This window comes from Diceros bicornis, chromosome 19 (assembly GCF_020826845.1).
Source record: "Diceros bicornis minor isolate mBicDic1 chromosome 19, mDicBic1.mat.cur, whole genome shotgun sequence".
NCBI classification, from domain to species: Eukaryota; Metazoa; Chordata; class Mammalia; order Perissodactyla; family Rhinocerotidae; genus Diceros; species Diceros bicornis.
In genome coordinates this window covers 6,871,147-6,885,273 of record NC_080758.1, presented here as the reverse complement: position 1 = coordinate 6,885,273, position 14,127 = coordinate 6,871,147, and the positions used below count along the sequence as shown (strand labels likewise).

Genomic DNA, 14,127 nt, shown 5'->3' with positions numbered 1-14,127 from the left:
CTATTCTGGATCTGATTTTTTGTAGAGAAAACTAATCTTGGAAACACTCCCAGCTCTCTCACTTACTAGCTGTGCGACCTCAGACGAGTCATTTGATCTTTCTGGCTTCTGTTTCCTCACCTGTAAATGGGATTCTTACCAGTTTTAGGGTCTGCCAAATGGGGCTCGTCACCCCTCTCCGAATGAGTCTGCACTTTTCTCTTGGTTTATTGAGGAAATAATTACTGAGTGTGCCAAAGACTCCTCTAGGCACTGAGGATGCCACGGGGAATAAAACGAAGTCCCCACCCCACGGACTTTACAATTCTTGTGACTGGCATAAAAATAGACCATAGGTCAATGAGAGACCAACTGATTAAAGGGTTTATTTTTCTTTTTAATTCCCATTAATTGCAGTAACAGATAACCCAATCTTACAGGCCATGAAGTTTTCATATCCATGTATTTTCTGTTCCCAAGTGGGTAATATTTTCAGCTTTTTATGTCTCCCTTTGGTCAACATGATAACATCCAATCATAAAGGGCCGCCTTACAGTAGATAGGCTTTCCCCTAATTTTTATAATAATTAAAGGAACAAACGGAGAGACGGTCAACAGCATGAAGGCAGACAGTCAAGGAATTTAGCAGGGCTTTTCTAAGAGATCTGCGTTCTCATTATAGATATAATACAGCCTGTCTGTCGGAAAAGGCATGGAAACGTCAGCGTATCTTTCATAATTATATCTGTCTGTTAATTACACCTGCTTTTTAATAAACAAAAAAAAATTTTTAGCCTGGGCTTCAGGAGGTTGTGAATGAAATACATACATGTACAAATTGTATGCACTATTTCAAATATATAAAATGTACATGGCAGTATCAGAACGTTTCAGGCCTTAGAGAATCTTACTCCTCCAGAATCTCCTATAACATCCTTCACAGGATTTGTTGTTGAGTGCTTAGGTCACAGACGGCGCTCAATAAAAAGATACGTTCTACTTTTAAACACATAAACATTAACTGAAATAACAGATCTCATTCATATGCATCATTAATTGCATTATAAAATGCAGCCCTTTCCCTCGAGGCGCTCCCAGGCTAGGGATGTGCCAGATCCACAGTCAGACAGGCTGGGGTGGGACGGGGCCCAGCGAGCTGGGCGCTCCTGAGTCACCCCCGCCCGCGTCGCCCCGGCCCCCCGCCCCCGAGCGAGCGATTAAGATCGCGCAGCAGAAATCCAGGGCCACCGGAAAGAGGAAGAGACCGGCCGCGGCCGGGGAGACGGCAGCAAGCCCCGCACCCTGCTTCGCACGCGAGGCCGAGCCCGCGCTGCGGGGCCACGCCCAGCCCCTAGCGACGCTTTCCATGGCAACGAGGCATGGCAACGGCCCCGCCCCGCTGCGTCGCGGCGGGCGTGCTGCGTCACCGCCGCGCGCCGGAAGTGACTGCAGCGGTCGCCAGGGACCCCGGAAGTGGCCGCTGCGGCAGGCTGTTGCTGACTGACTCTTGGCTTAGCGATGGGTTGCGACGGGGGAACAATCCCGAAGAGGCATGAACTGGTGAAGGGGCCGAAGAAGGTTGAGAAGGTCAGCCACGTGGGCCGGGTGGGGACCGGGGGTAGTGAGGCCCCGGGGAGCGAGGGGAGGTGGGGTGGGGGAGCCAGCGGGGCCCCAGACGCACTGCGCTCATTCCTCCCATTCTGAGGACTCAAAATTAACAGCAGTGTCAATAACGGACCCTTATTGGGTGCTTGCTGTTGCCATTCACCGGGCAGTACGCTTGATGTGAGGTATCCCGTGTAGTTCCCACAGCAGCCCTATGTGCACGCGCTGTCATTATCCTCACTTTTCAGACATGGGAACTGAGGGTCAAGAGGAGAGAGTTGCAGAGTTACTAAGTGGCAGAACCAGAATTTGAAGCCTGTCTGCTGTTAGTAACAGTGATCCAAAGGGCTGCTGTTTGTTGAGCTTTGCGTACACTAACTTCATTTTCTCAGGGAAGTCTTCCCCAACCGTTCCCTTACCCCGTGAGGTCAGGTCCTCCTCTTAAAAACTCTCTCACCGCCCTGTACACCGCGGTCGTGGTTGGTTAATGTCGGTCTCAGGGAACGGAAGCTCCTGATGGTAGAGGCTCCGCCTTTTCGCCCTCTACAACTGGCACAGTAAATATAGTGAATAAATGAGTGAGTGAATAATCCCTAATTCTCACAGGTGGTTGAGCAAATTATATGTAATAATTTCCAGGCTAATGACAAGGAAATAGAGTCAGTAACATGACCAAGATCACACAACTGGTAGGTAATGAAGCCAGGATTCCCATCCATTTATTCAGGATTTTAAATTTGGCACTGAATTGCTTTTTAATAATAGAAGGCACGCGAAGCACCTAATACAGTGCCTGGCACACGTGAGTGCTCCATGTATTCTCCATTCAGCAACCAGAGAGATCTTTTCAAAAGGTGCTCCCATATATCACTACTGTGTTTAAAACACTCCAGACGGGCCGGCCCCGTGGCTTAGCGGTTAAGTGCGCGCGGTCTGCTGCTGGCAGCCCGGATTCAGATCCCAGGCGCACACTGACGCACCGCTTCTCGGCCATGCCGAGGCCGCGTCCCACATACAGCAACTAGAAGGATGTGCAACTATGACATACAACTATCTACTGGGGCTTTGGGGTAAAAAAAATAAATAAATAAAATTAAAAAATAAATAAATAAAACACTCCAGAGGCTTTCCATCATATTCAGAATAAAATCCCATAAGGCCCTGTGTGATCCCATCCCCTGCCTCTCTTTCCACCTCATCTTCTGCCCCTCTCCAGCTCTTTCATTCTGTTCCAGTTACACAGGCCTTGTTCCTCCACCTGAAGTATAATTTCCTCGACCTGTTGTGTTCTTCACTGAAATATTCGCATTATTTGTTTCTTTACTCCTCCAGTTCTTAAATGTCATCTCAGTCCAGTGCAGCTGAAATACACCTCACTTCCAATCACTCTCCATCCTCTTCTGCTGCTTTACTTTTCTTTATAGTGCTTATCACTATATTATTTATTGTCTGTCTCTCTGCTATGTGGACAGGGACCTTGTATGTCTTACCTCTGTAATCCCTACAATGTGTCTGCCATACAATAGGTACCCAGTACATGTGTGTTGAATGCCGGAATGAATGAACACCCGCGTGGATGGAGTGTGCCCTCTAATCATACCTCCATCTGCGTAGACTAATGCTGGATAGTTAGCACTTATAAGAGCCTTTGTCAAAAAAATATTCAGCTCAGTTTTGTTAACTTGTGGCCAGGGCTGAAGAGAAGTAGCTTAATGAAAGGCTTGGCAAGAAACAGGTGTCAGAAGGGGCTAGAAAAGAAGAAAGGGTGATCCAAAACAACCAGAGTGCTCAGGCAGGATGGATTTTTGTTATCCTCATTTATTCAACAAATACTTATGAAGAGCTTAGCGTATGCACCATTCTAGGCCCTGGGGATACAGCAGTGAACAGAGTCCAGCCCCTGTAGAGCTTATGTTTCAAATAGATATATAATAATTTAATGTTTGTTGATCAGTCATATGTGTTTGGTCTGGCCCAGAATTGCTGTAATTTAAGACCTTGCCCTGAAAAGAAGTGAGACCTGGAAGAAAATGTTTTCAGAAGTTTTTTAGGGGGACCAATCTTTAAATCCATGGGTAAGAAGTAATTTATTGCTTTTCTCCTTGTCCCCAACTCTCCCAAGTGTTTTTTGAATCAGTAAAGGACTGTGGGGGAAGCACGTGGGGGATCCAGAAAGTAATCCCAGACTTGCTGAATGTGGCTTTTTGAATCTGCAAAAGATGTAGGAGGTCAGCTTCACTGGTGGCAGGTCTCTCTCAGGGCTCTACTACAGGGCCGGTTTTTTTTTTTTTTTTTAATTTTTATTTGTTTATTTTTTTCCCCCAAAGCCCCAGTAGATAGTTGTATGTCATAGCTGCACGTCCTTCTAGTTGCTGTATGTGGGACGTGGCCTCAGCATGGCTGGAGAAGCAGTACGGCGGCGTGTGCCCGGGATCCGAACCCGGGCTGCCAGCAGTGGAGCTCGTGCACTTAACCGCCAAGCCACGGGGCCGGCCCCTACAGGGTCAGTTTTGATAAAAGCTGTTTAAGCTGCCAAAGTGTTGCTCTTGGATGTGGGGAGTGCATAAAACAACAGTTGCGTAGTGTGGGTTCGGTTTTAGTTTTGTTTGACAAAATAGAGATTCGTGATTAAAAGCCTGGTCTCTAGAGCCAGCCTGCTGGGTTCTTATCCCACCTCCTTCATCTACTTGCTGTGTGACCTTGTACTTGTAACCTAACCTCTTGGTACCTCAATTTCCTCGACAACAAAGGTAAAAATACTAAGTCATGGAGTTTTTCCGAGGGCTAAAAGATTGTCACAGAAACTGCTTAGCACAGTACCTGGCACACAGTAAATAGTTAAGCAGTTGTTGCTACAAAAATTAAATTTAAGGGAATTTTTCCTGATTGTTTCTTTTTCTCTTCTTATTTTCTCCCAAATGTGCCATCCTGTGACATTATTCAGGTTTGGCATTTTAGGAGGGGAAAGCTTGGGACGTGGAATATTATAGAGGTGAAAATATCATTTGAGGGCTCTGGAAGCTCTTACGTCTGGATTTTCACAGTGTGGACAAGGGTTTGATATGCCCCCTAATGAACAGTTTGCAGAAAACACTTCTGTTAAATTGGTGATTTTTGTGAAGAATTATATAGTCTTTGTACTGAACTTTGAACAAAAAATGGCTGTCTCCTCAGTTCTTAGTCCTTAAATTCTACTAAATCTGTGGAGCTTTTGCCATGGTTAGAAGTTAACCTGTGCTGCTTGTTTTTTCTGTATGGCTTCCTAACTTACTGTTAAGACGTAAATATCAATACTTAAATGTAGCTTGCATAAGCAATTTAATGACTTGATGTAAACTGTTCCGTTGTAAGTTTAGAGGGGACTTGATTTGACAACGTGTTGATTACTTTGACTTTGGAAATCCCAGCTCCATGTGTCACTATCTTTGATTTAAAAAACAAAAATCATCACAGTGTGGTATTACTGAATAAGCCTTTATATGTAAGAACTGTGGACCATATGTTTTTCAGAGGTGAAAATTAATCAAAAGGATTTCTTTTCTTAGGTTGACAAAGATGCTGAATTAGTGGCCCAATGGAACTATTGTACTCTAAGTCAGGAAATATTAAGGCGACCAATAGTTGCTTGTGAACTTGGCAGGTATGGTTCCTTTGCTTAATCAAGATGACTTTTTATTAAATGATTTTAAGAAGGATTTTAATGTGCAAATGCATTTCTTGATTCATCGAATGTGAATTACCTCATACAAATTTGTGACGCCTAGGTTATCATTCCCTGTCTCTGAACATACTTGTACACTTTCCTATTCAGTTTGGTTTATTTAATCCATGGGTCAAAACCTCAGAGGCCAGTAGGAGCTAAGTTATAAACATAAATGCATGAAGGGGCCACGTGGGGCAGTAGGGAGGGGTGGGGACTGGGGGAAACGAGAGTTCATGTCCTGTCTAAAGGGGTAGCTGCTACTGAGTTCCATCCAGTTGTTGCAGTTCAGGAATGTGGGTTTAGTGATTCCAGAACTTCCGTGTGTGCGTAGGTTTTTTTCTCCCCCCAAGAAAAGTTGAAAATGTGTACTTTTATATTACATTTCCCAATTTTTAAAATCCTTGTTCAGGTCACATTCAGCCCTCAGACTACCAGTTTGCAACCCTTGATTTAAACTAGTTTCTTTCTTTGTGTGCTCTGGAAATACTTGAGACAGGATTAAATTTACTTTTTTAGTAATGCAGGGCATTTCTGTTATCAAAAGTAAATGACTTTGGGTTGTACTCAATTTAGTCTTCCTCCTTTGTGTGAAGGTTGATTGTTGCCAGAATGTTTTGACTAATCCTTATTGTTGCAGACTTTATAACAAGGATGCCGTCATTGAGTTTCTGTTGGACAAATCTTCCGAAAAGGCTCTTGGGAAGGCAGCATCTCACATTAAAAGCATTAAGGTAAGACAGGTGATTCTGAAGTGCTCCAAGGGTCTCAGTGGTTCAGGTTCATTTTATAGAATTTATGTACATTGTAGACTGAACTCAGAAATTTGGAATTCCACTCCCACCCGGCCGCCTGATGAAGGTGTGATTTTGGGCAGGTACTTAAAGCTCAAGCCAGAAGTTCCCACACCTGTACTTCCTGCATTATAAATCCATTTATTTAATATGTGTGAAAGAGCTTTGAAAACTCTGAGCGTGCTGTGTAAGTATCGGGAGGGATTATTTTTGTAGTTAAAACTCAGCTACTTGGATTTTTATTTGGAAAACACTTTTATAGGAGAATTTTGTAGGTAGATCATTATTAAATCATTGTGGTTATCTCCTGCTGATTAGAAGTTCTGCTTGGCAGCTACAGTTCTTTCATAAAAGTGTAAAAAGTTTTTTAGTGAAGGAAGTTAGCTGAGAGGACAAAATCTTTCAAATCTGGTCAATGGGAGAAAAATCAGAAAAGTAATGAAGAATTTGAGAACCATGAAGCTTATCAAACACTCCATTTCACAGGTGAGAACGCATTGCACTCATTGAGGCCACATGGCTAGTTCGTGAGGCACTTGAACCAGAGCCCCTGACTCAGTCGAAGGCTTTGGGTTTTTTCTTTCTTTTTTTTATTTTTTATTATTTGTATTACTTTATTTTTTATTTTTTATTGTTATATTAGGCTTTTTGTTTGAATTCTTGGGGTAATTACCGGAGACAGGATATGTTCATTTCAGGCAAATTAGTAATTCTGAAACATAGCTAATCGTAGTCCTGTAGAAATAACCATGCTGATTTTTGTCATCTTACCTTTGGAAGAGAATTGGTTCCTAAAAAACGCATGGTAGCATAATCATCTTACCTCAAAAATGTGATTATCATTGAAATTAATTTATATAATTCTATACTCAAAACACAATATTCAATGTATGTGGCTGAACTTTTAATTTTAATGCAAAAAAAAAAAAACTTCCAAGGAGTTGGAACTGTAAAGACAAAAGGATTCAAATAAAGTAATGAAAATATATGATTATCATTACTGTCGATTGATAGTCCACAAATACTAGAGCAGAGAACTGGATGAGACACATGCCAGCTGTCAGCCAGGAAGCTGGTTGCGTGCCTGCTGGCTTTCCTTTTGAGGCACTCAGCTGCTCTCCAGAGTGTTGAAATCAAAATGATGTGGTTAAATATGAAGAAATGCCTCAAATGCTCAGGTAGGGCTAAGTCAAACTCCTTGTGAAGTTGACTTTTTAAAAACCTGAGTGGCTGGATCTTGGAATATGATAGTATTCTCTGGCTAATAGTGTGCCTTGGACTTATTAAACTGTGGCCTCACAGATTTTACTGTCTGTTCAACTATTAGGTAAACGCAGATGGTCAGTAATACAGAGGATTCATCAGCAGGAAAAGAAAGCGTTCCCTTCTGGATGCAGCTAATACAAAGCTTTCTCTTAGTGGAGTCATTTTTCATGTCAGAAGTTACTTTTCCTTAAATAGTAAAATATTTGTAAAATAGAAATTAACTAATTTATTTACTCGTCAGTGTATTTTTAAAATCTTGTTTTCTATCACAACTTATGTTTAATTTTATATTCACGTTAATTGACGGCCAAAGGATAGTAGCTAGGAAGTAGAAGTTTGGATGGGAAGGTACTAGAATGACAATTTCTCTGTTGATTTTGGTGGTGGTTAAGGCTAAGGATTATCCATTTATCAGATGAATTCTTAAAATATTGATGATTTTTCACAGAATGTGACAGAACTAAGGCTTTCTGATAATCCCGCCTGGGAAGGGGATAAAGGAAACACAAAAGGTGACAAACACGATGACCTCCAGCGGGCACGATTCATCTGCCCCGTCGTGGGCTTGGAGATGAATGGCCGACACAGGTCAGTAGTGGATATGGGGCAGGTACTGTGGAATCTAGGTAAGTGATACTGGTGTTGTTGGGATTCATGCCGTAGCTTATCTCACATGGACGCCTGTAAGGTGTCCTTCAGTGTGGGTAGTGTCTTAGAGGCTGCTTCTCAGAAGACCACATTCATTCCCTATCGGCCATTTGTACCATGGCGTCCCAGTCCACTCAACTTTGTTATCTGTGGCCTTCTGCTCTTGAGAGTTCTTTAGGTTCTTGAGAACCTCAAGTAAAGAAGGATTTAAAAATTTTCTCATGTGACACTTCTGAGACTTGAGTTGGGTTATTTGATCTTTTCCTATGGGAAAGAAAGCAAAGGACAAATGTTTCCCTTCAAACAAATCCCATTTCCTTGTAATTGCCAGAAACTATGCAATGAAAACAGTGTTGCACAGTGTGTGGTTGATCAGTCAGCAAAAGGCCCAGCTGATAATGATAACTTGCTTTTGATTTGTACCTAACAAATTCTCTGGCTAGAGCACCAGAAATCTTAAGGTTGAAATTTATATAGCAAATGTAGGTGACCTGTATATTTCCCCTCTGAAAAAAATAGGAATGTTGAGTGGGTTAGTACTTACCTTTTTATAGGACATCTTACTATGCAAAAGCTTTAAACCCTTTTCCCACCATTTAGAAGTATCTTTAATAGACTGTAATTATCTGGAATCTTCCATCTAACACACCACATGTTGAAAGCTAGCATTGTTTTACTGTTTTCATTCAGGAAATGTGGGGGGAAGCATCTCAAGTAAGTAAAAAGTTTTATTGAGCTATAAACAACTACATTTAATCTGCGGCATTCTGGCACATTTGTGTACACTCATTTAATAGACGTGTGTGGCACACTATACCAGAGAGACTAACCACCAGGCTCTCCAGTGGAATAACCTGTGGCTTTATGGATTGGGAGAGAAGTAAAATTTAAGGCTCAAGGACTGTGTGCTTTTAAAGATTATGCTCTTCAAATAGTGTGAATTTAAATCATTGAGGCCTCTCTCTCAGATTTCACTGCACTATGTGCAGTGATGGGTGCGTTAATTGGCTTGATTGTGATGATCATTGCACGGTGTATATGTCAAATCATCAAGTTATACACCTTAAGTACATACCATTCCGATTTGTCAGTTATGCCTCAATAAAGCTGAGAAAAGAAAAATAAAAAACCAAAGTTCACCATTTGGGTCAAGCAGGAAAGATTCTGGGGAACCAGACTCATGTTCCTGACCTTGTCCTGTGTGTGTGTGTGTGTGTGTGTGTGTACATACATGTTATTTTGAGGTGAACGTCATAACAGAGTTAAGCATTTTAAAGTGTACATTTCAGTGGTGTTTAGTACTCACAGTGTTGTGCAGTCACCACCTCCATCTAGTTCCAAAACATTTTCATCACCCGGCAGGAAAACCCCCTGTCCCTCAAGCAGTCACTCCCCGTTCTCCTCTCCTCCCAGCCCATGGCGACCACCAGTCTGCTTTCTATCTCGATGGATTTACCTATTCTAGATATTTCCTATGAATAGACTCACACAGTGTGTGAGCTTTTGTGTCTGGCTTCCCACTTGTTTGTAAGAAAACCATGGTTTATCCCAAAAGAGGAACTTAGGAGAAACAGACTGAACTCTGGGGTCTTGAGCAGGGGTTACCTGTAGCCTGTTGCTCTAATGTGGCTTCCCCTGGTTTTTCCCTTTCATTTGCTGGTTAATCTCTTCCCAGTTAATTGAGTTTTGCCTGTTTTGGCTTTGCCTTCCTGCTATTAACAGGGCCTCTGCACAGAAAATTGATTTGGGGGTTAGTTTGTATATTTAGTAAAGTTTGTATGATACAGATTTAAATACATAGAAAAGTAGAAATAAATTACTAGTATAATAGAAACACTGGGCCTTTGTTTAAAGGAAAACATAATTTCCTAAATTACTAATAATTAGTAAACATCAGTAAAATACAAAACTGTTTTGGTCCTAAACTAATGAATTTAGGACAATGTTGTTAATTGGATTTTTGTTAGGACAATTTGTATCCATTATAATCCCTGGGAAACTGGAGAATATTTCTCTTGTGGCATTTTTACAAGAATATATCAAGTAAAGTGTTAAAGTGCTTTTTGCCTCTTTCCCCAATTGTGGCCTCCAGTGGCAGCATTATTAGTTGTTTGGTGTTTAATGCCCCCCCGACACCCCCACACATACACCACACACTCACCACGCTCCCCTCCACCTCTGCAAATAGAAATATAAATAAACGTGTGTCTTTCCACAGTCATGGGATCATATTATACATTTTTTTTTTAAGAGAAGTAACCCGTTATTTCCTTGTTTCACAAATAAAGCTGGCTGAGTTCGTTGCTGAAAACTTTTGATTACCCCTGTTAATGTTCCCTTCCATTAAAGTGGTAAACTGAAAATTGATTATAGATATATAGATTTATTTGCCCCTTCATTCAGAGGCGCTGGATTTATTTTTTTCCAATTATTGATGTAGACATAACCAAGATACTGAAATCTTTTGGAGTTTGTCTGCCTAAGGATCCATTTCTTACTGAAATAGCAAGATGTACTGTGTACTACCGAAAATACCAAATATTCAGGAAGTATATGAATCATGTTGATAACACAAATTTTAAAAAGGAATGCTACTTTCAAATTTTTTTATATTACATGTATTTTGAAACTCCTTTTTTTCCTACTTCTCTTTCTGATTTGAACATGTTTTCGTGACCTTACATACAGATTTACCTTATTCCTTTTACTAGCTGTACATGATTTATTTACCTGTCCCCTGTTGGTGAACATTTAGGTGGTTTCCTCTTTTTCCTTGTTATAGGCAGTGCTGTACTACACAACTTCATAAATATTTGTGCATTTGCACACTTGGGGGCATGTTTCTGTAGAGAAATTCTGAAAAATGATGCTGTACTTGATAACTGCCAAATTGTCCTCCCGTGTTGTACTCACCCACCAACAAACGTGCCTGTTTCCTTTGACAGTTTCCAACTGGACTCCTTTAATCTCTTTCATTATTGCCTGATAGGGAAAACATTATATGTCATTGTTTTGAAATGCATTTTTTCAATTATTAACAGTTGAGGTTACACATCTTTTATATGTTTTGGCCATTTATATTTCTTTTGTGAACTTTAATGTCCTTTGCCCATTTTTCTATTTATTGTTTATTTTTGGTTTTTAAGACTTCTTTGAATATTTGTAGACTCTGAATCTCATCTGTATTTAAAAAATATTTTCTCCCTGAGTTCCTAGTTTGTCTTTGGCTTTTTATGTTTGTGGTGTTTTTTTTTAAATGTATTTTTTTTTTTTTTCATAGGACAGACCTTATTCAAAAGGATTATTGCAAGGGGGCGGGAATGGGACTATGGCCTATGTTGGTGGTTTTAATTTCTATAAATATATATATATATATATTTATTTTGGATATACTGATTTTTTGTGTGTGTGTGTGTGAGGAAGATCAGCCTTGAGCTAACATCTGGCAATCCTCCTCTTTTTTTGCTGAGGAAGACTGGCCCTGGGCTAACATCCGTGCCCATCTTCCTCCACTTTATATGGGACGCCGCCACAGCATGGTTTGACAAGTGGTGCGTCGTTGCACACCCAGGATCTGACCTGGCAAACCCGGGGCCGCCGCAGTGGAGCGCACACACTTAACCGCCTGCACCACCGGGCTGGCCCCTGATTCTTTTTACTTAATAGCCTTTTCTCTTTGTGATTCTTGGCCTTTGTGTAAACTGAGCAAATTTCATTTGTTATTGATAATCTGGGTAACAATTTAAAAATTATTATTTGTCATGCCCCGTAATCAATTATTTCTCCAGGTTTTGCTTCCTGCGGTGCTGTGGTTGCGTGTTTTCTGAACGAGCCTTGAAAGAGGTAAAAGCAGAAGTTTGTCACACGGTGAGTTGTTTACACGTATACCATGCATTCCTTCTCAGTGACTGAGGAAGTCAGATGGTTTGGGGTCCTTCCTTCCATGTGTCGTTTCAACATTTTTCAATTCTTTCTGAAACACGGGTCTAATCAGTTGTTTCTCTGCTTAAAACCCTTCCACAGCTCATCATTGCTGGAAGTACGGTCTCAAACTGCCTCTTGTGACATGTCCCTGCCTGTCCACTCACACCTGGCTGGGGCTGCTCCCTGAAGGAGCCGAGTTCTCTCGTGTGCCTTTGTTCCCTGTACCCTGACCTGCCAGCCTAGAGGGGTCCTGCTCCCCATGAACCTTAGTTCCAGAGCGATTGCTTCCCTGTGAGCCTTTGCTGCCAACCCTCTTTTCCTGCTCCCTGGGCGCCTTGTGATCCCACGTATCTCAGCAGAATGTAATTGGTATTTGTATGTTGGTTTCCCCACTGCGGTGTGAGGGTTTTTTTTTCTTTTTTTTATAAGACTTTATTTTTTTAGAGCAGTTTTAGGTTCACAGCAAAGTTAAGAGGAAAGTACAGAGATTTCCCCTATACTCTCTGCCGCCACACATGCACAGCCTCCCCCATTATCAACATTCCTGCCAGAGTGGTACATTTGTTACATCTGATGAACCTACAGTGAGACCTCATCATCGTCCAAATCCCTGGTTTACTTTAGAGTTCATTCTTGGTGGTGTACATTCTTTGGGTTTGGACAGATGTATAATGACATGTATCCATCATTATAGTATCTTACAGAGTATTTTCACTGCCCTCAAAATCCTCTGTGCTCTGCCTGTAAGTTTGGTGGGTTTTTTTTTGTGAGGAAGATTAGCCCTGAGCTAACAACTGTTGCAAATCCTCCTGTTTTTGCTGAGGAAGACTGGCCCTGGGCTAACATCTATGCCCATCTTCCTCTACTTTATATGGGACGCTGCCACAGCATGGCTTGACAAGTGGTACGTAGGTCCGCACCCGGGATCCGAGCCTGCGACCGCTGGGCCGCCGAAGTGGAGCACATGAACTTAACTGCTATGCCACTGGGTTGGCCCCCTGCCTGTGAGTTTTTGAGCACGGGGAGCAAGGCTTGTCCATCTCATTACCTCCAGGACTTATTCTCTCCAGAGCATGTCACCTCTCCTCAGTAAATACTTGTACGAGTGAGCAGATACCTTGATGTAAGAGCTCACCTGCTCAGCTCAATGGAGGAAATACTGAGGACTTTGCTTTCACAGTGTTGTTGCTGCAGCCCAGAACATTTGTGCCTTTGGTGTACTGTTGCCCTGTGGAAAGCCTGGCATTTAGTTAAATGTCATGGATGCCAACAGCTCCTGTCCGTATTTTCACCCATATTAACTCTGCTTGGATTTCATTAGGCTTCCCTGTACTGTTCCTCCCTGTTGTGAATTATTCTTTCATTCACCAGCTTTCACTGAACACCTGTTATGAGCCAGCCCCTGTCCTAGGCATGTAGATGGGGTATCATGGTGGGTATGATTGACACCGCCCCTGCCTTCCTGGAACTCCCATTCCAGTGGGAGAGATAGACACTCAATAACTAGGCACTATCGATTGTGATAAATGCTAGGAAGGAAATGAGAGGGTGATGTCCCGGAGGGAGAGAGGCTGCCTTACTGGTAGTGAGTTAGGGCGCCTCTGGAGATTTGAGCCAAGACCTGAAGGGTGCAAAGGAGCCAGCTAAGCAAAGCTTGAGCAAAACCTCAGAAGTGGCAGAGGACTTTGCTAGTTTGAGGAACAGAAAGTGTGGTGGAGGATGGGGACAGGAGAGGAGAAGTAGATGAAATTGAAGAGTTAGGCAGAGGTCACTTCATGTAGGACCTGGGTGGCCACACTGGGGCTTGTAGATTTTATTCTAAGAGCAGTAGGAAGCTAGACGGCAGCTTTAAGCAGGACAGGATGTACTTTAGTTTCAAAATGATCCCTCTGGAAAAGAAACCAGGCATGCAGGAGGACGTGGGTTATTCCATTTATTTGAGACTCAAAGATTGGCAGAAGATCATTGGTGGTGGTGAAGTCAGTGAGGGTCATGGAGTTGTTTCCAGCTTGGGATTATGAATAAAGCCATCATAGAATTTGCCATCTGTCTCATTAAGCTTTTACAAAATTCAAAGAATGCGATCAGGAATTGGTTTATGTCCTTTATTCACCAGTATTTATTACATATCCTGTATTAAAGATGAGGTTATAAGTGTTCCAAGGGAAAATAGGGTGTAGATGACACAGTCCCTGCACTCGAGGAGACTGC

The 14,127-nt window shown here is 42.1% G+C and overlaps 1 protein-coding gene across 1 annotated transcript in view; it reads left to right on the top strand.

Moving 5' to 3' along the window:
• Positions 1-1,439: 1,439 nt before the first annotated feature.
• Positions 1,440-14,127, top strand: part of RTF2 (replication termination factor 2) — a 43,135-nt gene continuing 30,447 nt past the window's right edge. The window contains exons 1-5 of the mRNA XM_058562435.1: positions 1,440-1,566; positions 5,130-5,224; positions 5,925-6,018; positions 7,793-7,932; positions 11,781-11,859. Coding sequence (XP_058418418.1) covers positions 1,498-1,566; positions 5,130-5,224; positions 5,925-6,018; positions 7,793-7,932; positions 11,781-11,859 — 477 coding nt within the window. The 5' untranslated portion in view covers positions 1,440-1,497. The remainder of the gene's footprint in view (positions 1,567-5,129; positions 5,225-5,924; positions 6,019-7,792; positions 7,933-11,780; positions 11,860-14,127) is intronic.